At 43.1% G+C, this 24,787-nt stretch overlaps 1 protein-coding gene, 1 long non-coding RNA gene and 2 other non-coding genes across 38 annotated transcripts in view; 3 read left to right on the top strand and 1 right to left on the bottom strand.

Annotated features, from left to right (window-relative positions):
• Nucleotides 1-24,787, top strand: part of NFYC (nuclear transcription factor Y subunit gamma) — a 63,958-nt gene that overhangs the window by 32,904 nt on the left and 6,267 nt on the right. For 32 of the 35 annotated variants that reach the window (XM_014737316.3, XM_070260296.1, XM_005607157.4 and 29 more), the window contains 6 exons: nt 1,684-1,796; nt 9,755-9,826; nt 11,207-11,320; nt 14,490-14,585; nt 19,468-19,641; nt 22,892-23,050. In XM_014737316.3, coding sequence (XP_014592802.1) covers nt 1,692-1,796; nt 9,755-9,826; nt 11,207-11,320; nt 14,490-14,585; nt 19,468-19,641; nt 22,892-23,050 — 720 coding nt within the window. In that variant the 5' untranslated portion in view covers nt 1,684-1,691. Of the gene's footprint in view, nt 1-1,233; nt 1,342-1,683; nt 1,797-9,754; nt 9,827-11,206; nt 11,321-14,489; nt 14,586-19,467; nt 19,642-22,891; nt 23,051-24,787 lie in introns of all 35 variants that reach the window. The other 3 variants (XM_070260298.1, XM_070260309.1, XM_070260311.1) reach the window with 1 other exon arrangement.
• Nucleotides 116-23,389, bottom strand: LOC138923182 (uncharacterized). The gene is made up of 3 exons (XR_011436435.1): nt 23,235-23,389; nt 19,445-19,663; nt 116-349 (listed from the first exon to the last, which is right to left on the bottom strand). It is a non-coding gene; the product is annotated as an uncharacterized lncRNA (long non-coding RNA).
• MIR30E (microRNA mir-30e) lies at nt 15,693-15,784 on the top strand. The gene has a single exon (NR_032802.1). It is a non-coding gene; the product is annotated as a microRNA mir-30e (primary transcript).
• MIR30C (microRNA mir-30c) lies at nt 18,618-18,706 on the top strand. Its single transcript, NR_032801.1, has one exon. It is a non-coding gene; the product is annotated as a microRNA mir-30c (primary transcript).

The raw sequence follows: 24,787 nt of genomic DNA, 5'->3' as shown, positions 1-24,787 counted from the left end.
AGAATAATGTGTAGGCCATGTGTAAATGGTAATAAGTGAAAATGTCATGGGAGCTGAGTTGAGAGGCACTATCTTGGTTATTTAGGACTCAAGATTTTATCCAGTCATTTCCAACTGAGATTCAACACTCTTCACTTTAATTCCCTCCAGAAACTCCGAGATCATATTGCTTCCTAGTACTTAGAGTTCCTCTTGATGTATAGAGCTGCTCGTAGGCCTCCAGCACCAGAAATTGGCTCAAAACCTTTTCCCATTACATCATCACCCACTAATGTCATTACACCAGAGTGAACTCTGCTTTGAAGATTGTACTCTTGTTTTCCTTCTATTTCTTTCTTCTCATCATTTCCTTTAGAAAGAAAAAGAGAAAAAAAATCAGAGACCTCTCGGACAATCCCAGGCAAACATTTAAGAGTGAATCAAACATCCTCACAGTCTAAACCTAGATTTATCAAGCGTCATTCCACTCTGCTGATGGAGTGCTCTGCCCACAGCAGCCACATGGAGCCTGGAAAATAACACATTTGGTCGTGTGACACTTGGCTTTGGTGCTTTTCTTTCAGCCCTTCAGAATTAGTTCTTAATGACTTACATAGCTCTCCGCCAGCATCCATTGAAACCTTTTCTTATAATTTCTCAGAATAGAAATTCTTAGGACTTCACTAAGTTTCTCATTCTTTATGTTTAATTTAACTGTTTCTTGCATTTAACTATTTGCCAGATAAGCATTTAAGCATCTGGAGTTTTCCACTTTGCCCATGTAAATCTTTTAAGACATTATAATACTATCTACAGTTGAAGTGGGGATCCTTATTCATCTTACCTCCCCCCTCACAAAGCAGTTGACCAAATGCGGGTTCTGACCCTCTTCTCTCTATCCTAAATTTAATTCCTTATTGTTTTTCAACCATCTTTAAAGCTTCCACTTGATGGCATACTTTGTTTGGCTTTGTGCCTAACAGCAAGGTTCAGGTAAGGAATGAGCTGGGAAGTAGTTTCAGTTCAGAGACTTTGTGCCACCCACTCAGTTATTGGCCTAGGCCTTAGTGCTTTTGTCTCTTTTGAGGCAGATTAGCTTGAGATGAGAAGGAATAATAATCATCACCAGTCCCAGATAAATGGGGCCACGGTGCCTAAAACAAAAGAATAAATTTGGCTCTTATTTTTCAAGACCTTGGGTTTACATTTCTGTATAGTATTAATCACTGGGGATGCTTAATATATCTGCTGCAGGCCATGGCATGGAGTGTGAGAAGCCACGTTGAACTTGAACAAACATTGAAGGGAATGGTGTTGGCATTTTCGATTTCGGTGGCATTGAAAATTATGGACCAGACTAGGGCAACCCCAAGTGCTTCCTTCCTCCCCTACCCCCCAAGATAAGACATTAAAACCTCTTGATTCACATTAGGATTTCAGTTTGGTTTTCTAGCAATTTTAGATTTTCTAGTTGGAGCTCCTTGATAATCCCTGTGGTATAAGCTGGATAGAAGGGAAAACTTTCCTCCATATGTTTTTGGTAAGATTTAAGTCGGTGTTAAAAACCTCTTCAGCACAATTCTATACCTTCTCGGACTGAAAAATTTAATGAATTAGTGAAAATATCCACAAGGAAAGATATAAATAACCTGGACAGAAAGTCTGGCTTTATTATCTCTGATTTTCTCGTGCATGTGTTTTCAGTTGTCAGAATGTCCACAGAAGGAGGATTTGGTGGTACTAGCAGCAGTGATGCCCAGCAGAGCCTACAGTCCTTCTGGCCTCGAGTCATGGAAGAAATCCGGAATTTAACAGTGGTAAGAAAGAATGAGAAGCTTTTAAAGAGTGTAAAGAGCCATGAGATGAATGACCAAAACTTAGACTGAAACTTTTTTTTGAGGAAGATTAGCCCTGAGCTAACATCTGCCGCCAGTCCTCCTCTTTTCGCTGAGGAAGCCTGGCCGTGAGCTAACATCCATGCCCGTCTTCCTCTACTTTATATGTGCGACGCCTACCACAGCATCGCTTGCCAAGCAGTGCCATGTCCACACCCGGATCCGAACCAGCGAACCCCGGGCTGCCAAAGCAGAACATGTGCACTTAACCGCTGCACCACTGGGTCGGCCCCAGACTAAAACATTTTTAATCTCAAGCACATTTACAAAGGTGTAGTTCATTCCTGACCTGTGGGTGGGAAAATGAAAATATAATTTACCTTAGGTGAGGTAACTACAAGGATCGTCTTGTATCGTAGTGGCTTTCCTTAGGTGTATGAGTGTGTTGTGGATGCTTTGACTTGGAGGTAGTTTGACGTGAGGCATATCTTTTAGAGGATACAGAAAAGCAGAGCTCTCACTTTCCTTCAGTAGCTGTGGCTCATTTCTCAGGCCTGCTTTAATGGCTCTTCCAAATTTCTAGAGCCTGATGAAAACTACTGGGCAATTTATTCAACAACAGATCTGTTGTAAGCAGGTACTCTTTTCAGGTGTTAGAAGATACGCTTAAATTAGGGTTTCTCCACTGCAGCATTATTGACATTTTGGACCAGGTAATTCTTTGTTGTGAGGGGCTGTCCTGTGCACTGTAGGATGTTCGGCAGCATCCCTGGCCTCTACTGACTAGATGCCAGTAGTACTCCTCCTCTAGTGGTGACAACCAAAAATGTCTCCAGGCATTGGCAAATGTCTCCTGGAGGCTAAAATCATCCCCTGTTGACAACCACTGACTTAGAAGAATCAAATATAACCCTTGCCCTTGAGGAGTTTACAGTCTAGTAATTACAATCAGAGCCATTTAGTCAATAAGTATTAAGTGTTGACTGAGTCAGGCACAGTGCTGAGTCTGAAGCAGTAAAAGTCCAAGTGCTGTGGGAGCACAGAGGACATAGTGCTTATGTCTCACTGGTTGACTTAAGGAAGTTTTAAGGAGACATTTCTGTTGAGTCTTGAAATATGAGTAAGCATTCACTAGATGGAAAAGATAGGAGAATATCTCTTAGGCAAAGAGAAGGGCATTTGTAAATCATGGAAGCCCAGAGGGGATGGCCTTATGTTTAGAGAAACAGCAAGAAGTTCAGAGTGGGCTAGAGGTTAATATGTGGGTAGTGTGGGTGGGATAGGAGTAAAGTGGTGTAACAGTGGTAGCAGGAAGTGAGACGGGTTAGAACTGGAATATTTTCAGAGCATAGTGTCATGTCCTTAATGAGGAATGTTCCATTTGGTGTCATTTCAGCAAATATTGAAGGAACTCTTTGTGTTAGATGTGTCATTCCTGCCCTCAAGGTATTAGCATCCTGGCAGAGCAGGCGCTGGATTCCTTCTTAATGTAGAACTAAAGTTGCAATTTCTTAGAGTTAGTGTGGCCTTTAACCTCTGACGTACAAGGTCACTTTATTCTTCCACTCAGCAAATACTTACTATGCACCTCCGGTGGCTATGCTGGATCCTGTGGATCTGGTAGTGAACTAGACAGACCAGATCATTGTACTCACAGGTGGCAGAGACAGACTGTAAACAAGTAATGAATGAATAAATTGAACAAAATAACTTCTCATTGTGATACATGCCCACTGACTTCAGGGGTGAAAAAACTAAATCATATTCTAGATGTACCTGTGGGATGTCATGTTTGTTTATATGGGGGATTTTCAGCAGTTTAACTTAATTTGGCCTTTCTCAGAGTAGCCTGTGTTCACAGGTAGATTTCCACTGAAAAGTCATTGTTTCTCTTCTGCAGTCTAATGGTGGTAGTTCTATACTGTCTCAGATATAAAAGAGAAAGGAGGAAAAAATAAAATTACAAAGTCAGAGTGGAGTATTTTTGTTTATATTTTGCAGGGATAATCTCATGGTTAAGCTTCTCAGGTTTTAGTGCTGGAGTCAGCCTGGTATAAAGCTAGTGCCGTCCTGGGGTGTGGTGGAACTAGGCCAGTACAGCAAGTGTGTGCTCCAGCTTGAGTGCAGAAACAGAAATCCAGGATCAGCAAGTGGCGGGATAAACTCTGGGTGTTCAAGCTCAACCCTTAACTTTTCTTTCTTTCTTTCTTTTTTTTTTTTTTAAAGATTGGCACCTGGGCTAACAACTGTTGCCAATCTACCTTTTTTTTTTTTTTCCTGCTTTATCTCCCCAAATCCCCCCTGTACATAGTTGTATATCTTAGTTGCAGGTCCTTCTAGTTGTGGAATGTGGGACGCCGCCTCAACGTGGCCTGACGAGCGGTGCCATGTCCACGCCCAGGATCCGAACCCTGGGCCGCCGCAGCGGAGTGCACGAACTTAACCACTCGGCCACGGAGCGGCCCCTGCACTTAACTTTTCTGTGTTCTGTTGAGTTTTGTTTTTTTTAAAAAAATTATGGTAAAAAAAAAAATGAAATTTACCATCTTAACCATTTAAAAATGAACAGTTCAGTAGTGTTAAGTATATTCACATTGTTGTGAAACAGATCTGCAGGGCTTTTTCATTTTCATTTTGCATCCCCATTAAACAATAGCTCCCCTTTTCCCTGTCTCCCCAGGCCCTGGTAACCAACATTCTACTTTCTGTTTCTATGAATTTGACTACTCCAAGTACCTCATATAAGTGGAATCATACTGTGTTTGTCTTTTTGTGACTGGCTTATTTCACTTAGCATAATATCTTTGAGGTTCATCCATGTTGTAGCATGTGGCAGAATTTCCTTCCTTTTTAAAGGCAGAGTAATATTCCACGTATATGTGTATTTATCATGTGTTTATCCATTCATCTGTTAGTGGCCATTTGGGTTGCTTCCATTTCTTGGCTGTAGTGAATAATGCTGCAGTGAACATGGTGTGGGCTTTGATTTTTATCCTACCAGGTTTAATTTAAGTTTGATTACCAACAAAGCCAGATTGTGGTGTTGACCAATGTTTAGTACCTAGACAGCTAGTCCATCAGAAGTTAAACGTGGATTACTTTGAGGGATTCAGTTTTAGTTCAGGTTTTGTGAATGAAGAGAAAGACGAGCAAGGAAGAAAGTTGTCTTTAATCATTCTTCTGTTGATGGCTAACTAAAGTTTTCCTCCCATGTACCCTTAAAAAAGACTCCTCAACTGCTACTATGGTATCTCTTACATCAGATGGATGCTTAGGACAATGTTTGGCATATGATAGGTGCACAATAAATGTTTAAATGAATTAGACGACTCCATTTCAGATTTAATGTGAAGTAGCGTCAGTGCCAAGTTGGGGTGAGAATGCCATCCAGTAAAGTCAGGGTGATCTTTGTCTTTGTAAGACTGCCTGTGGCACGTGCGGGCAGCTGCTTCTCTGACTGCACGTCTGCCTGTGTTACGTGACCAGATATTTTAGCATTTAATCTGTGCTTTCCAGAACTCAGCAGCACTTAGAACCAGCCTTCCTCAGATGTCAGAGTCTCTTTAGGTTGACATCTCAAAATGTCTAACAGACTTTTACAATTCTATATGTTCAAACTGTCCAAACGTAAATAAAACTTAGGAGAATATTCATAAGATGTTGCGGTCTCTCTAAGACTGGGACAAAGATTATCCCATAAACAAGTAATTGAAGTTTGCTAGATGATAGATTTCATGATGTATTGAAAACATTGGTCCCCGTCATTTTGGTCTGAGTTCTGCAAAAGCAATTTATCTTTCATCTCAGCTTGGCCATCATGGTTTCATGCTTTCCTTGCTCTTTTTTTTTTTTTTTTTTTTTTTGAGGAAGATTAGCCCTGAGCTAACATCTACTGCCGATCCTCCTGTTTTTGCTGAGGAAGACTGGCCATGAGCTAACATCCATGCCCATCTTCCTCTACTTTATACGTGGGACGCTTACCACAGCATGGCTTGCCAAGTGGTGTCATGTCCATACCCAAGATCTGAACCAACAAACTCCGGGCCGCCGAAGCGGAACGTGCAAACTTAACCGCTGTGCCACCAGGCTGGCCCCTTTTATTTTTTTTTTAAAGATTTTATTTTTTCCTTTTTCTCCCCCAAGCCCTCTGGTACATAGTTGTATATTTTAGTTGTGGGTCCTTCTAGTTGTGGCATGTGGGACGCCGCCTCAGCATGGCCTGATGAGCGGTGCCATGTCCACACCCAGGAGCCGAACCGGCGAATCCCTGGGCTGCCGCAGCAGAGCGCTGAACTTAACCACTTGGCCACGAGGCCGGCCCCCTTCTCACTCTTAAAAGCTCTGATTGTGCATAAATCCAGGTGGTGTTCAGCTGAGATTGAATTTGGTTAAAAATCACACCAAAGTGATTGTACACAAGGATGATCATGTAAAATACCGTATTCCTGCTCAGCAGAGCTCTGGGAACAATGGTTAACAGATTTCTTGGCATTGAATTTTACACCTCAAGATCTCTTTGAAAGTGAGGAAGAAAAAGCTGACTGTGTCTTTTTGGGGAGCTCGTGGGGAGGCAACAATGCTGAATCTTGAAAAGAAAAATGTAATCCTCCCCTAATTTATTCCCTGTGTCCCATTCAGCCTTCAGTTAGCTGTAATTTAATGCCTCGGTCACTTCCTTTAATTGCCAGCTACATCTTTTCATTCTTCAGTCCCTCCGGATTGGATAATGACGTTTCTGATATTACAGTCAAATCAGATAACCTTAAATGGATAAATAAGAATTTGGAGGCGACGGTTGTTGGGCTGTTTGAACCCTTCCTGTAGAGCAGTGCTTCTCAAACTGTCTCTATGAACCACATGAGGATCCTGTTAAAAATACAGATTTTGATTTAGGAGATTTAGAGTGGAGCCTGAGATTATGCATTTCTTCTGCATTCCCAGGTGATGCCATTACTGGTCTAAGGTCCTCACTTTGAGTAGCAAGGCTTTAAAGCAGTGGTCCTTTAACCCTCATTGTGGATCATAGTCACCAGGGGACTTTTCAGAAAACACCATGCCAGGACTCCACCCTCTAGAGTTCCTGATTCAGTTAGTCCAGGGTAGAGCCCAGGCATCTTGTTTTTCAGAATCTCTCCAGATGATTCTAACATGCAGCCAAGGTTCAGAATCACCTACTTTAGAGAAGATTAGGATCTTGACTTTGCTAGAGTGCCTGACTGGTTAGGCCTGGAAAAGATTTCTCATCATTATTTGAAACTCTAGATGTTCTTTAGTGTAGCTGAGACCCATTGACTTTTCTTTGGCTCCAAACTCTCATTGAGTGAATTCAGACTTCTTGAAATTTGGCAGTTTCAGATGGCAGCATTTTCAGTGTTGTTCTTTGGTTGTGGTCAGGAGCATGGGAATGTTCTGAGAGAGAATCTGCTCTGGTTCCACCTTTCACTCCCAGGAGTAGAAAGAAAAAGTATGTGTCAGTTGTCCCTTCACTTGGATCAGCATCAGAAGTGAAATGTTATTCACATCAGTTGCATGTTTGCCAATGACAAGGGGAACATTGAATTGAAAGCCAGTTTAGTAGACCTCAACCTACTGACAGTGAAGGGGCTCCCCTCTCCAGTTAGTTTATCAACACGACTGACAACACGATTGACAGACAGTAATGTACAACGGAAATTTCACAAGATTGTAACCTATCAACTCAATAAAGAAACACACACACACACACAAAGAATAGTCTCATAGAAATTCTAAAATTAATGTTTTACTCTTTCAAGTTGTGGAAGGAGGCCTTTTTATCAGTTTTGAGCTCTAGTTATCTTGGAACGGTCTTGTGGAAATTATATTAAATAATCAAGCCAAATGAGAGCACACTTGCAAGAGAGCTAAATCTTGTGGTCAGAATCTTGTGCTGTGTGTATCATCCTGGGAGGCCTTCCAAAGGCATTATCATCCCTTGCATTCTGTTGGGCATTTCTGTTTAGCATTGTCATTTGTGTGATACGCCACTTAAGAAGGAAGACCAGTGATTGATTTCTGCAGTCAAGTGCTTTTTTTTTAATCTCTGTAGAGTTTGGTCTCAGTCCAGCATTCCCTTTCCTGCTGCTCCACTCTGTACTAAGGTCATACATCTAAAACTTAAATAGGCCATGTTTTTTGTGTCTCTCTGCTTCTGCGCATGCTATTCTCGCTGTCTGAATAACATTCTCTTACTTTTCCAACAAGCGGATTTGTAGCATCCCTTCAACATAATTCAGATGTCAGCTCCTCTGTGGAACATTTGCTAACTCCCCTCACCCACTCCAATCCCCCATTGCCAGCTGGTTATTTCCTCCTTTGTCCCTGTGGGATTTTACACTCCCATTCTAGTACAAGATAGGGGATTATAATGTTTGTACGTGACAGTCTCTAACACTTAAACTATAAGCTGTTCAAAGGTAAGAATAGATTTGCATCCTTCACATAGCAGTAGGTGTCATATGTTTGCTGTTAGTTGAGTTGCATGAGTGAATAAATGAAAAAGGAGGAGAAAAAATAAGAATAGAAAGAATGTGTCCTGCCGTCTCCTTTTGGTGAAATTTTAATAAACTGGACTTGTAAGCCTCTGCCACTCCAGTGTTTTAGTAGTGGCTTCATGGAAAATGTTGACACCTAATTTGGAAAAGGAAAGATGAAAAATTGGTGTTTGGAAGTTTGGAGAGGTGAGTGGTAGCCAAGCAGCTTGTTGGGTTTGAGTGGAGAAATTAGATGTCTTGGTGTACATTTTCTCCTAATAGTTGCTCTTCCTTCTGTAGTCATAAAATGGATTCTGGGAAGGCTGGTGATGTTTTTCCAAAATGCCCCGCTGCCTTTTTTGACATAGAATTGAGGTTTTCTGTTGATTTTGGAAAAGAAAGTTCACTTATGTATGTTAATTATACCCAATCTCAAATAAATGCTGCTCCTTTCAGAATGTGACGATACAAATTCCTAGGTGAGCATATTGGGTTTGGTGAGTCACTTTTCAGACCACGTATAGAATCAATCATTTGAGACCTAGTCCCAGTAGGAATTTTGCTGACTTTATCTAATCTCTGCTTTTGCACCTTTCTCTTCATTGCGGCTCTGAAACCCAAAATTGATTTTTATTCCTAGAATTGCATCCATCACTGGGCATGTGTTTAAATACCAGTTGTATCAGAATAAAACAGAAAAGAGCTTAAATTGGAAATAATTGAATAGTGTTGGTCAAAAAGACCTTTCCTAAATCCCATCCACAGTAAAGGTATGTTGTTTCCTCCAGCCCAGTCTTGTTAGGAAAAAAGTGCACGGGCTGTTTCTAAAGGCAGCTGATACATTCACCCTCACGCTTTTTTCCATATTCGTCTACCTCCACTCCCAAGCATATTTTGGAGACAAGGCCTTTGCTGCTGTGATGGAAAAGGAGCTCCTCCCCAATTTCTGGTGTTAGGTTAGTGCAAAGGTCAGAAATAGCCATAGCACGCTGGCTGGAGAACTGTGGGTCACTGTGGTCTGGTGCTGCTCACTTGCCCTTGTGCCTGAATAGAAGAAAGAACTGGCAACTTAGAGGAATGCCCCTGAGGCAGAATCTCATTCTAATCTGCATATTGCAGACTGGTAAACTTTCTGGGGGGGAAAAAGACACTCACAATGCATCTCTATATTGTGCTAGCAAAGAATCTGATACTGTTCGGGGCTACTTTTCCTGAGGGCACTGTTAGAAGCCATCATAAGTTTATCCTGAAGCCCTTTAATTGTTTGATGCTCTGCATTGGTTAAGAAGAATTTTGTTCTGGAGCTTGTATTTTCTTCATTTCATAAGTATCTCCTTTCCTGCCATATTTTCTGAAAGGAAGGACTAAGCCAATCAGAGTGTTTCATACTGCCTGTCATGCTCTGTTGATTGTCCCTGCCATTTATACACTTCTCATTACTCGTTTCAGAAAGATTTCCGAGTACAAGAACTCCCACTGGCACGTATTAAGAAGATTATGAAACTGGATGAAGATGTGAAGGTGAATTCAATTCATTTTTATTATTCATTTTGAAGCTAAAACAATGGATGGGTTATTGCTCATTTCTCTAGAGCTCAAAGTTTAATTAAATAGAAATGAAAATATTATTGTCTCTTGCTTTTGCATTTGGTTCCTAGCTAAAATTAAGTGAGCTGAAATTGAACAGTTTTAATGATGCTTCTCTGAAAATTAGAGACATCCTGTTTTCTAGATGTTGAAAAGATTCTGAATGTTTGCTTTTTGAATCACCCAGTTCTTTTCACTGTGTAGTATAAACATGTATCATCAAATCAACAGGAAGTACCATCTTCCTAGCATCTTATTGCACTCTCTAGTTTGTTGATCTGAGCTCCAAGAATTGTTTGATAATGATATTGCACCTGTGCTGAGTTTTCAATCTGTGAGTTGTTTTACACGAATTATTCTTATGAGAGGGTTCACTTAGGGGTGGCCATTTCTGCATTCCTTGGAGTCCCTTCCTATTATAGCTCTCTCAGGAAAAGAGCAACACTCTCTCCTTACCACTCAAAATTAATAATCTCTTATATTTGTGTAGAAAGCTAACAGTTCACAGCTATTTTCCCTTTCATTAGTTCACTTCCTTCTCATCATAAGTAACCCTGTTAGATTGGATAGGATAAGAATTATTAGTTTCATTTTATAGATATGGAAATAGGCACAAAGAGGTTAAAAGTGACTCACTCAGAGTAGGAGAACCAAGATCCCAGTTCTCATCTCCTTTTTCGTTAACTCCAGAGCTCTTCCCGTGGCTCTTTCCACCTCACCAAGCGTTCAGAGGCTTGCTTGACCAAGAGCTTAAGTGAGGCATGGTGAGGCAGCTTACATTCCTGGACCACTTGCTATGTGCCAGGCTCTGTGCTGGGTACTTTTACATGTATTACCTCATTGACTCCCACAACAACATTGGAAGCTTATCCTCTTTTTCAGTATGTGAAAAATAAAGCCCAAAAGGATGGGAGGCCTGAGATTTTACCTAAATCTGTTGGTTCTCAAAGTCATTATCTTTCCCCACATTGTCTCTCCTTGGATTAGAACCTAAACCCTCCCACTTCCTGGCTCCATGGCCGTGGGCAGTCCCTTCACCTCTCCTAAACCCTGGTTTCCCTGAAAGGCTATTCTGAGAGTAAGAAAGTGCATGGTAGGTGCTAGATAAGTAAATATTCTTCCTCCCTCTTCCCTTCTTCTACCTGCTTTGTCCCTACTTGTGGATTTATTTTACTTGGAATGTCTTGAGGCTGCCACCTTCTCATTTTCCAACCCTTGCCCCATAGTCCAGTGGCAGGACATGAGGTAAGCGACAAAGTGACTGGTTTGAGTGACTTGCTGGTGATTGACAAGGAGGGCCTACATCTGTTGCAGATGATCAGTGCAGAAGCCCCTGTGCTCTTTGCCAAGGCAGCCCAGATTTTTATCACAGAGTTGACTCTTCGAGCCTGGATCCACACTGAGGATAACAAGCGCCGGACTCTACAGGTAATGTTGTTAACTTACATCGGGAAAACTGGGCAAGCTGCTGCCTTTGTCTGCTTCTCTTGCATGGCTTTGGACCAAAGATTGTTCTTCCTTAGGGCTCCGTCAAGCGATAGGTGTAATTGACGTCTTCCTCGACTGTTGGGAAGCAGGCATACTTTATAGCCATGATAGTATTTCCCCACCAAGAATCTTAATTTCCGACTCTCTCATGATTTTAACAGCTCAGTGACTGAACTCTTCACTTGGTGAGCTCTCACTATAAACACAGTCTGAAGTCTTTATATTTCTAAATGTAAATAGTATCTGGTTGGAAGCCTTGAAAAACTCCAGGAAAGGACAATCCCAGGAAGAATCAGTCTCACTAACCTCGTTAGCTTTTTGTTTCTTGTTTGCTTTTCTGGGAATCTTTTCCTCCTTTTTTGTTTTCTTTTTATTTTCATCCAGCAAATCAACATTTGTATTGTATGACAGACCCCTTGGTCATTGGTTCTAGAGGCCCTGCCCTCAATAGCCAGGCCGTAGTTCTTGGAGGAAAGATTTCCCACACATAAGAGGAAGAGTATGACAGATATAAGACAGTGACAGTATTTTAACAACAAAGCCAAGAAAGTAAATTGTATTTTCTTCTGTTGTTTCCTTGCATACATTTATTCATTTATTCTACAAATATTTATTGAACGTTTAACAATGTGCCAAGGCACTGTTCTAGGCTCTGGGGATTAATACACAAAACAGACAAAAATCTCCACTCTTGGGAATCCTACGTTCTATTGCAGCTAGACACTGAATGCTGCTTTGAAGGAAGTCTATGGATCTAGAGAGATCTGATTAAAGCTACCTTCACGATCAATTCAGGTTAAACCATAAAATGGGCAGAACACTCGAAAGGGCCCTTCAAAAACGAAGATATCCAAATGACCAATAAGCATATGAAAAGGTGTGCAACATCACTTGTCATCTGGGAAACACAAATTAAAACCACAGTGAGATACTGGTTGACACCCACTAGAATGGCTAGACTAAAAAAGACTGACAATACCAAGTGTTGGCGAGGAAGTGGAGTAACTGAAACTCATATACTGTATTGCTGATCAGAATGTAAAGTGGTAGACATTAAGCACTTTGGAGAACTATTTGGCACTTTCTAGTAAAGTTAAACATATCCCAACTCTATGACCCAGCCATTCTACTCCTGGGTGTACCCCCAAAGTGTAGACATTCTTGTAGAAGAATGTTCATAACAGCCTTATTTATAATAGTCAAAAACTGGGAACAACTCAAGTATCCATCAAAATGTATATGTAAACAAATTGATGTATTCCGTAAACAGGTTACTGCTCGACAATAAAAAGAAACAAACTATGGATCCATATAACAATGTAGATGAATCTCAATAATATATTAAGCAAAAGAAACTAGAGAAAAAAATTACATAGCACATGATACCATACACCATCTCCCTCTATGATGACAGAGATCAGAGTTGTAGTTTCCTCAGATTGGGGGAAAGGGTCATTGACTGGAAAGGGATAGAGGGAAACTTTATATTCTTATCTGGATGATAGCTACCTGGGTGCATATATTTATTAAAATTCGTCAAGCTGTGTACTTAAGATTTCTGTATTTTACTGAATATGAATAATAATTCAGTAAAATATTAGCATTAAAAAAGGCAAAACAAAAATGTTAAGACCAATTTATCTATGTTAACAAAACCCTGTAGAACGCTTTGGTGTATGTTTGGAGGTAATGATATTTCTTTTTCTTTTTTCCCCCTCATTCTGTCCATAGATGAGCTATTTAGATAGCTTGAGTAAGTGACATCACCAAGAATGTGATACTATGGTGTACTAATCTTAGTGACCTGGCAGCCTGAAGATGCGCCCTGCTCCGGTTGGGAGGGTTTATTATCAAGCTGGTCCCTGGCAAGAAGGGTGGATCGGAGTTTTGCATTTCAGTGGCTTGGGGCCATCACAGAGACAAGGGAAGGAAAAAACAGAAAATTTCCATCCCCTTCTATTTTGTCTGATGAGTCACCCTCTCTTAAGATGTGATATATAGAGGTTGCTAAGGATTTCTGTTAGCATGTTGACTTTTCCCCCTAACATTTTATTGTGAAAAAATTCAAACATAAGCAAAGTTTACTGTGAAAACCTGTATACTCAGCATCCAAATCTTACCGTTAACATTTTACTCGTTTTATCCTCATATCTGTCTATCCCTCTGTCCATCAAGTCCTCTATTTTTAAATGCGTTTCAGTTTATTTTCCCCTAAACACTTCAACATGCATATCCTTTGCTAGATAGAGTTCACTAGTTTTTCCTGGTTTTTCTTTTGCTTAAAAATTTTCATACAGTGAAGTACACAAATCTTGAGTATACATAGTGTGTTGGTTTTTAACTTAAAAATCTCTTAGTTTTATTATTTAAAGAAAGTGTCACTCTTAGAAAGAACCCCATCGGAGCAGGTCTGGGTTTCAGTATCATTAGTCACCTGACTCCTGTCTTCTCTACCAACTCCTGGCTATTCTAGTAACTTCAGACTTCCAATATTCATATCACATTAAGCAAGATTTAAACCAGGGATTTAATATTGTGATTTTGAATTCCAAAATAAATATCATAGCATGTGGGAACTGCCATATGTAAATCCAGTGACTAGAAAATATTGCAAAAAGTTATTGTTAGGATTTCAGCTAAGCAATTCAAAACATTATAACTACTTGTGAGCCAAAGAGGCAAAATATTATTTAGGGCCGTAAAAAGCTTATAAAATTGAAGGATAGCCTAAGCTTGCTCACCACAGGCTGGCCAGAAACCTGCCAGTTAAGGTTGCTAGACTTGTACACATTGAGCTGGGGAAAGATGATGTAACAATCATAGGAGCTTGGGACAGGATCCGGCAGAGGTAGTAGTAGTTGGAGGCTCAAATATCCAGTTTGTAGAGCTTGAGCTCTACAAATGTGTCTCTTTTTTGTCTATGTCTGTCAGGTCTGATCATTTAAAGTTTGTGAGAGTTTGGCTGTGCTTATTTCAGTTACAGACTTGACCATGGGTATTCAGTTAGGCTTAGGAGTCTTCATCTTAGTTTGCTTGTAACTTGGAGGGTATAAAGCCAGGTGAACTTGTTTCTCCCCAGGCTAATTTTATATGCTTTTCTTTGTTGCAGAGGAATGATATCGCCATGGCAATTACAAAATTTGATCAGTTTGACTTTCTCATCGATATTGTTCCAAGAGATGAACTGAAACCTCCAAAGCGTCAGGTGAGCTGAGAAGGCGTTGCTGCTGCTGCTGACTGAAGAGCACCGTGCACACTGGTGTCAAATACGCTCCTCCTTTCTCAGCACAAGTCATTTGCTGCTACTCCGTTTGCTTCTCTTTCTCTAGACCAGATCCATCCTTGACATCTCCTTCTGTTACTCATTTATGGATACTTTTAACTCAGTGCCTCTGAGGTATTTCAGTGAAAAGGAACTAAATGAAAATTAAAGAATTTAGTACAAACAGTAAAGTTCATTTCAGGGTATCCTAGAAAGTCTTATTAGAGTTCTTAATCTGGGCTGGGAGGATATTCCCAGTGAGTTACAGATTTTAGATTTTTCAGAAACAGCTTCTCTCTGTGCACAGTGGTGTTTGGACTGAGTGGACTTTGATTTTCTCTTTCTCTGGATTGAGGTTCTCTATGTAGTGCTCTGGCTACACATTAGAATCACCTGTTAGGGTTTAAAAAAGACCAGTGCCCAGGCTCCACCCCTCTCCAGCTGAATCAGAATCTGAGGGGGAGGCCCAGGCATCGGTACTTTGTAAAGCTCTCCAGATGCTTTTAATGTGCAACCAAATTTGAGAACCACCACTTAAACCGCTTTCTAAGCAATCATGAGAAAGTATGTGAATGTCTGCCTTTCTCTCTCTTCTGCCTGCTCCTCTCCAAAGGTCACATCGATTGTTTTTCAGCACCTTGGGTGCATAAAGCTCTTAATTGCGATTGTAATAGACCTTTATCCTGTATATAGCTCATTGTTTTAGGCATGCAGATTGCATGACTCATTAGTGTAGTAGAGACACTTGGGGAATAGTGGCAGAGTCTGGCAAGAGCAAAGCTTGTGCCTTGTCCTCTGCTTGTTTTGTTAATAAAATTTTATGTATTTTTAATTAATTGTTTCAGAGTATATTACCTTAGAAACAGAGTGATACAGTGACAACCGTTCTCCCATGCTGTCTCATGTTAATAACCAGTCAGAAAGTGTAGGAGAAGTGGGCATCCTAAAGGACATTTGTAATCCTGACCCTGCCTGGAGGCCTTTGGATTAGCAAGCCCTCTGTCGCCTCCGTAGTAGAGCAGGGTGCCTCACCGCGTCTCCGTTCTTTCTGGGCAGTCTTTGCTACTGTAAACATCCTTGACTGGAAGCTGTAAGGTGTTCAGAGGAGCTTTCAGTCGGATGTTTACAGCGGCAGGCTGCCACGGTCGTCCCCGGCTGTGCATCACCCTTGAGACATTGTAGGTTTGTGCCCATGGGCTCAATTCCTCCTCTTGGGGTGCTTCCCTCCTCTCTGAGAAGTCCGTACGACGAGAACTCAGACCACTTCTCTTCGTTCCAAAACAAGTGATACCATACACCTGCTCTCCTTGTTGAAATTTGTTTCAGAGGCCCCCTTTAAAAACAAGGTGGTAGGTTCTGTGACAAAGTCAGGTCTTGCTCACGCTCATTGTGCTAACTCCTGCTTGTTCTCTGTGGGCTGCCTGCTGAACCAACTGGCTGGAGGGAAGGGTCGTGTCCTGTCCCTTCCTCCAGAGTCCTCAGTGCTTGGCTCTCTCAGGGTGACAGAGAGCTCCTTGTTCCATCCGAGCCTGACTCAAGATGCTGTGATCCATCTCCCTTTAAAGTGTGTCTAGCTGAAACAGCTCCTTGCTGCCTGGATTCGCTTCTTTGTAGGTGTTTAAGTCATTGATTGGCATCCTATTCGGGACAGCTGCTGCCTGGCCTTTGAAAGGTTGAGATTGCTGAAAGCTGGTCTGAAATTCTAAGATAGCACTTTTAATCCTCTGTAGACACGAAGTTTTCCCAAGCTCCAAATTGGCTGGCACCTCCTTAGTCCTTTAAAAGCGCCTACTCTCCAAAACTCACCGTTTCTGAAGGAGGCAGCAGTTCACTCTTGCTACTAAAGCGAATATACTGTTTTCTAGTCTGGGGCTGGCTGCACAACACTGTAGTGATGGCCCTAGGGTGTAATGCTGCTCATTCTCTGGCATTATTTGTCAGTCTCCATTTCTGAAAAGATTCCAAGAGCAAGCCCTCTGGTTGGGGAGGCCACTGCTAAAGCTGGGCAACTGCCCCATTCTAGATTAATCCAATCATTCAGAGATTGTTTTAGTGCTTGGGTGATGTCCCACTGCTGGGGAAAGGAACTCGCTGGAAATATTGAGTTGCGGATCTAAGGCTCTTGACTTCTCAGAGTTGCTTGGGAATTTCTCTTGTCCTTTGGGGAAGCAAGTAAAGAGCATTCGAAAGCAGAAGGTAGTTGAGGCCTGACTTCTATCCCACTAAAGCTATGAGTTGAAAGTACCTGCCCATTGAAGTGTCATTTTCTCTTCACCCATTTCTTTAAACCAAGCATAATCATTCCCTTGCTAGGTCATTGGCAGAATGAGTCTTCATAATGCAGAAGAACCTTAGATGTGCCTCCTTCCGTTGGAGGGATTTGAGAAAGTCATGCCTGTTCTCACAACACAAACCTGGGTGCCTCTGCTTGATACTCACACAGTGTCCTAGTCACTGCCTAGTTCATAGACAGTTAAGAGGGTATAGTAGGCAGCATGGGAAAGCTTTTTATGTGCTCTCACAGCTTTTGGCGTGGGGTATTTTGGCTTCTGAAAGGGGTATTTAAAGTTTGCTTTTTATCTGGCAAAAAGGCCATATTCACTTGCAGATCAGCTGCAGTCAGGAATAATTGGAGACAGAACAATCACAGGGCAGAGCAGGGAGTTCCTCCCTAGGCCCTGACTTCCTACAAGTTCTGGAGTCTCAGTCCTCTGTACCCTCTCATCACCCAACGGCTTTTTCAAGTTAGGTCTGGGCTCTAGTGATTGATGTGTTTTATAAAATGGGAAGGGAGATCTCAGTGGCAAATAAATACATTGAACCTATTTAAGAGCTTTGAAAAGAGCAGTTGGCCTCTGTTTCTTGGCTAAGCAGGGTATCAGTATTTTATCCTTGCCTCAGCCAAGATCTAGTTGACAGGCTGACCTTTATTTATAATGCTGAGAAGTTGGAATTGAAATGGAGGTGATGTTGTCACAGTTAAGTTGTTTTGGAAACTGAGACCTAGATGAAAATAAAAGGGGGCCTCCGTTTTCTTCTGCCTCAGCATGATCATGTTCAGGGTTCACACTGTTTGGGTCTGAAGCACAGAATACATTAACCTAGAAAGTTGGTTCATGTTTGAAAACCAGCTTAGAAACCCAGAATGTTGCAAGTGTCTGCCTAGGCTGGGTGGATGACCATCAGGGAACCTCATCATGCAGAAACCCAAGTTTCTCAGACGCTAGATAACAGCAGTCCTAGTTTTAGTATCCTGGGCCACCAGTCACCAAGCAAGCAAAAGAATAGGTCCCCTTCTATAGGGGACATGCACTTCTCCCCACAGTACGGCCACAGAATTCTAGAGGTAGGCAAAGATTGTGTAGGGACTCTTTCTATTGGTAACAGCTGTTGGGTTCAAGAGACTTTGTCATTCTACATAGTTGGGTTAAAAAAGTACTTTCCTACCTCCAGCTGTCTGCCTGTTCCTACAAATCCATTCATCGTTCACCTTGTGCCTAGTGAGTGCCTACAAGGGAATGAATGGCAGGGAGAGTGGGGAGCAAGAGAAAATTAGGCTTTGCCTTCCTAGGGCTTCCATTCTAGCAGGGAAGGCAGTGAATTTGACAAGGAAGTACAGAAGTGTAATGAGGAAAGGACTGTGAAAGCACAGATTGGGGCACCTAACCTAGTGAGGGGATGGAGTCAACACCAACTTTGTAAATGTCACTTTGGGGAGCTTTGAGGCAGTCCACAGGGTTTCTATACCTTAAAGAAGCGTCTTTTCCTCTTTTCTTGAACTTGGCAAACTTAGCCCAGAATGAGGAAGTGAGTAAATTTAGCTAATATTTCTGCTCAGCCAGCCAAGTTGTTGTATGTTTCTGTTGTTTTTGTTGTCCCAGGCAGGGGCACCGTGTGTCACAGGGCCCTCCGGAGCGGACGCCGATCTCTGTGTCGGTGGTCAGGGGCTGACCAACCCCGGACCCTGAGGCTGTAACCATGCTGTAGTGTGTGTAAACATCCTACACTCTCAGCTGTGAGCTCAAGGTGGCTGGGAGAGGGTTGTTTACTCCTTCTGCCATGGAAAGCGTCCACTGAAGAAGGAACAGTCTCTTCACTCAGCAGACTGGACAGAATGCGACCTCCCTAGTCAGCCAAGGCAGCACCCCAGCGGAGAGCTGTCCCTCAGGCCCCCTGGGTTGCGCTTCTGCGGCTAAGTACAACCAGAACCCGATGTGACGCTGGAGAGATGTGGCCCTCAGTGACTACAGAGCTCTCGTGTGCTGTGAAAAGCTGGGCACTTGCCTACCAGTGCTCTTGATCCTGACCTTTGATTCTGAAATTGCAACCCAGCAAAAGCCCAATTTCCCTTTCCCTTGTTCTGCCCCTTCAGAGGTAGTAAGAACAAAATTAAGAGAGTACTGCCTCTTTGGGAGATTGGAGCCGGCCTGAGAGCATGATGTTTGGGTAGCATCTTCCCAGTGCTCGCAATTAGCACTGTTGTCAGATCACAGGCCTTGACAGCATTTACTGACAAGCACTGCTGGTGCGTGGTTTTAGTTACGGTAATTATTTGCTCATTTGCAACTCATCACGCAATGGGTGATTACTCTGTACTTCAGAAAATTGGCTGTATGTTTTGTGAAGCCTATGGAATCTGTTATTTTTAGTTTGATTTAGCACAACCGGTCTCTTCGAATTCCACTTTCCCTTGGCTTCAAATGTGGAGAGCTCAGCATTCAGCAGGCAACTGCGCACAGCCTGTTTGGGGGAAGAATGGAAATTCACTGTGGCGGCTGCTGAGTCAGTTCTTTTCCTCTTACCTGCCTCTCCTTCTACCCCACAGGAGGAGGTGCGCCAGTCTGTGACTCCTGCAGAGCCCGTCCAGTACTACTTCACGCTGGCTCAGCAGCCCACTGCCGTCCAAGTCCAGGGGCAGCAGCAAGGCCAGCAGACCACCAGCTCCACAACCACCATCCAGCCTGGGCAGATCATCATCGCGCAGCCTCAGCAGGGCCAGGTCTGTGCGCTCTGGAGGGCTCCTGCACAGCAAGATAGCCTCTCTTAGGTTTGGGATGGGAAGAGCTTGACTAGAGCAAAGAGGGAGTCAAATCATCATAGAACACTGGATTTGAAGTCTGGAAACCTGGACTTTTCCCCAGATTCAGCTACTGAGATGACATGTCATCCTAATCTCTCTGGGTCCTGGTTTCCTCATGGGTCAGATGAGGAAAGTGAGGTGGACAAGATGTTCTTCAGGATCCCTATGAGCTAAGAAATTTTAGAAGGAAAAAAGTATAATGCCCTTATGAAGAGTAGTGGCATCTTTGTAGAAAGAATTTTAAGTGGACTCCGTGCCTGCTGTCTGTGTGCCTGCACCAGAATTGGCATTTGTACCCTTAAGAAGGAGGTCAGACATCATTACCAGCTTGCATACCTTTCCTTCCCGTCTCCCCGTCATTCCTCTGTCCTACCATATTTGTGTCAAGTGACCTTCTCTTTTTGCAATAGTAATCAGAAGACTCACTCTCTCCCCAGCAGTATTGTTGTGAGGGCAGTAACATCCACATTTGCTGGGATCATGAGAGGCTACAGAGAACTCTTAAGTCCAAATTCCTGTCAATCATTAATTAATTTATTCATCAACTATTGAGCATCCTCTGTAGATAAAGTCCTATGCTATGTCTTGGGGATATAAGCATGAATAAAACAGTCCCTATTTTTAAGAATTCACATCTACTTGGGGCTACAAATACTTAAAGATTATACTACCACGTGGGAAGTGTAAGATATTCTTAGGATTGTGTAGAGGGTGTTATGGGAGCACATTCAAAAGGGGTACCTAACAAAGATGTGAGGGAGGTGGTAGAAGAGGATGTCAGAGAAGGTTCCCTGAAGGGAATAAGGTGAGTCTTAGAGGAAATAATGGAAATGAATCAAAGAGGGGAAGGAGGGCTTTCCCAGTGAGGGCACAGCACAAGCAAAGGCTTAGAGGTGAGAAACAGCACAGGGAGTGAAGGGAAGGTCAGGTCAGCTTCGGGAACATCTAGGCAAGTTGAAAAGATAGAGGACACGTCCTAGACAGCCTTGTGTATTCTAGTAAGGAACTGAGTTTGCCTAGAAGAAAAAAATTGAGGCAGAGGTAGATTTAAATAATTACGACTTTAGGATTTAGTCCTTGTTCATTTTTTTATCCAAATAACAGACATTTATTGAGCGCTTACTATTTGCTAGACACCATGCTAGGCAGGAGGGGCTGAAAGGCGGTCGCAGCCCAGTCCCTGCCTCAAGGTGTTCACTGCACCATGATGTCTAAGGGGTCTTCTTTGGCTAATGCTTGTGCCTTTGCAGTGGCGAGAGCTTTACCTGCCAAAGGCTTGATTCCTTTAGAGAGCGAACTTCAAGGGAGGCTGCCAAGGACGGGCTCTGATTGCCTGATCATCCTAAGGAGCTCATGGCTGTTGTGCTCCGACAGCAGGGCACACCATACGTGATTTGATAGTTGCCATGCTAACACAAGTCCTCATTTTCCTGAAATGATTTAGAAATACCTTGGCAATCCTCTTGGGAAATTTTGGTTAATACAGTACAGTGATGAGTTGGCAATGTGCATTTTTTTCAGTCAGTGAGAATTGCATCTCTCCTCTGCCACCCCAGACTTGCTCAGTTTGGAGCTGATAAGGCTTATGAGGATGGTGAAGTTGGTCCCTCTCAGCATCTCCCAGCTGTTGTTTCACTGTCCTGCTGGTTCAGGTTGGCCTTGTGCTGTGTCACACCTCCCTAGACCCATAGTAGTGGCTGTTTTAAGTGCAAATATCCAGAATGCATATTAAAGTTAAAAGGAAAGCATATTTTGGTTAAGTGAATCCTGTGTTTTATATCATAAAATTGGCAACTTTTACTCCTGAAGGTTTGAGGAATAGACTGAGTTGCAAATTGTGGTGTGAGAACGGGAGATGTTTGCCATTGTCCTAGCTCACTGCATATATTTTTATATAGATTCCTCTGTCATCTTTCTTCCCTACCCTCCTGCAGTTTATAGTACTTTCTCCTTCCCTCGTAATCCCTTGAATCTCATCTGTAGTTCCCAGAACACGGCCCCTTCCCTTGTAGCTTTAGATGCACAGTAGACCTATGCAGTCAGAATGTAAGAGCATCAGAATAGCAACATCGATTGAAGTCCATGATTCATTGAGACTCCCAGAGTCTTCTTATTAAGCTGATTCTTAATTCAGAGTGGGGAGAGATCATGTCCAAATCGGGGGGCTGGGGGTTCAGGTGTAGTTTAAAGTCTTCACCCTCTTCCCACTACCGCCCCCATCACCACCACCCACGACCACCACCAGGTGAGCAAGATATGCTGGGCTCAGTGCTCCAGGTCATCTGTGAAGGTCATGTCTAGGGCTAAAATTTTGAGATTTGAAGAAATGACTGACCGACTTTTTTGACAGTTCAAGTCTTTAGCGTCTCTCAAAGGAGCAAGTTTCCTAGGACTACAGTCCACTAATTGTGTGCGAGAGACGCAGAACCTGCCAAGTCAGTGACAGAAATTTCTTAAATCTGAGCTTCCTGTTTCTAGAAAGTTGAAGTTCTTACGTTCTTAAATTCTGTTACTTAGGGGTGGCCTCAGTTAAGATCCAGGTCTTAAGACCGTCAAGTTGTTAACAGTGTTTGCCTCTCCTGTGCGAAGCTGTGTTGTGATCCAGGGCAGTGAGCTGGCCAGTGTGGGCTGGAGTTGCTCTGCTGCTTGAATGAGGGTGAAAGCCAGTGTGCACTTAATTTTCCTGCCAGTGTCTTGCAGCCTAAGGAGGAGCCAGGATCCGGAACTTAGTAAATTCATACTGACCCCACCTTCCATTTAGTTTGCCCTTCAAATTCTCCTGCTCCACATTTGAATTTGGCCATTTCTCAAGTGAACTATCATGGTTGCTTTTGATTCTTTTGTACCGTTTGTGCCTTTCTATCATTGAAGGGGTGTGAAAAGGCGCAACATTTGGAGCATAGAGATGTTTGGGGCCTAGGCAAATGTTCTGTACTACGAGCCTAAAAATCTGTTTGGCTTTCCCATCTTTTATTTTGGAGAGGGACTTTTTAACAGTGCTCTAAGCCCAGAGGACTCTGTGGGTTGAGTATTTTTGTTAGAGTTGAGATGAGTTCGGGCATTCATGGAGGGGGTTTGCTCCTAGTTAAGTGCTCCCTGTTAAGCCCTTGGTAAGCCTGCTGGCTCTGAGTAAGAGCTCAGTCAGCTTTCTCATGACCCCTCTTTCCAGACCACACCCGTGACCATGCAGGTCGGAGAAGGTCAGCAGGTGCAGATTGTCCAGGCCCAGCCCCAGGGTCAGGCCCAGCAGGCCCAGAGCGGCAGTGGACAGACCATGCAGGTGATGCAACAGATCATCACGAACACAGGAGAGATCCAGCAGATTCCGGTAAGCTCCGCCCTGCCCCCAGCTCTGCGTGGCGCCATGCTCTGTGCTACAGTGGGAGCTGTTAAAGATTTTACACACACACACACACACAGACTATTGTGTCTATGTACGTCTACACACACACACTGTTTTTAACCTATATTCCCATCACCCCAGAACACAACTTGCTCCACTGTTTACTCACTGCTTTCCTTTAATCCAGGTTTGAGTTCACCACTATGGGGCACTCCTCTCAATTTCCCCTCGCTCCACCTACGCAGAGAGATCGTTGTAACCACTGTTCCATGCCAAGCCCAAAGGCCCTGTGAGGCAGTCCTGCCTTTTGATTAGCAGAGAATGGGAGGGAGGTGTTTAGGGAAGGCCATAAATACACTTGTTGCATATTCATGAGTCAGTTCCCAGTGGAGCCTGCAGCAAAGTGTATTTTTGGCTTTCGTTTAACTTATCCATTCCTTCACTGTGGACTGCTGCTTCCTGTGTGCCTTGAGGGATTTCATTTCTTAGATTTGTTGACTTTTTTACTTGTACTTGTTCTTTTGTAAAAAGTGTCCTTGTCTTAACACTTGCCATCTATACATTGGTCATTTTGCCACCAAAAAATATGGAAAGTGAGTGACATGGAACAGTCCTTCTATTTCCTGCCCCTGCCCTTCCTATTGTAAATGAAATGTAGGCAGATACAGAAACTCACTTGAACTTGGTTAACCACTTCCTCTTTGAAAAAAGCTCAAAAAGTGCCTTCAACTCTGTTTTTGGAACTGTTCTTTTTATTTACAGAGTAATAGGCCAAGAGAAAGCTTAGGAAAGTGGAGAATGTATGTCTCTTCTGTGTCTCTTCTGTCCGTCTGTCTCTCACACACACACTCCCTCTCCCCCCCCACCGCCTCTCCCTCCCCCTCCCTCCGCCTCCCTCCCTCTCCCTCCCTGCCCCTCTCTCTCCCCCTCTCTCCCCCTCTCTCCCCCTCTCTCTCCCTCTCTCTCCCTCTCTCTCCCCCTCTCTCCCCCTCTCTCCCCCTCTCTCTCCCTCTCTCCCCCCTTTCTCCCTCTCTCTCCCCCACACATGCATGATATGCATCACTTCCAGGTGCCTTGCTCCACTGTTTCAGCCAACCCGAGACCTCTCTCTTGAATGGTTCTCATTTCTGCATGTGAAAGCACCAGAACAAGTTCATTTAAGCCAGAGAAGAGCTTCCACTTTGCAGTAACTTTTACTCGAGTGTTTTAACCCTCTGGGACACAGAGCTGTAGCACAGAAGATGTTTTGCGGAATTCAGAACCTCGTCTTCACTGTTCTCAGATACCTTCTGCAGGACTTAGCATTTCTCTACTCAGAGTGCTCACAATAGTGATGACCTTCAGGAAGAAAACCTTGCTTCCCTTTTGAAAGCCCAGTGAGTAGGCTTATTTGCTGTGAGGATCCTCAGACCTATCCTTGTGGTAGACGAACTGAAGGGCAGAGCATCCCCAGATTAGACATCTAATTAGGCATTTAACCCAAGCCTAAAAGAAGAGCTGCTTGCTTCTAAGAACTGCTTGGAACGATTTGGCTTACGGCTTTTCAGTCACATCTGAGTATTTGCAAAGAGCTCTTCCCACCTGGGAAATGTCAAATCCCCATGGCTGTCAGTGCACCTTCCCCCACTCCTAGGACCAGGCTTTAGCCTTTCGGCTCCTGCTCCGTGGCCGGAGTTCTGCTGACTCCTGGGACCAGCCACCGTCAGTCTCAGCAGATGAGGT

The sequence above is a fragment of the Equus caballus genome, chromosome 2, assembly GCF_041296265.1.
Source record: "Equus caballus isolate H_3958 breed thoroughbred chromosome 2, TB-T2T, whole genome shotgun sequence".
NCBI classification, from domain to species: Eukaryota; Metazoa; Chordata; class Mammalia; order Perissodactyla; family Equidae; genus Equus; species Equus caballus.
This window is presented reverse-complemented; position numbering and strand designations above follow the sequence as displayed.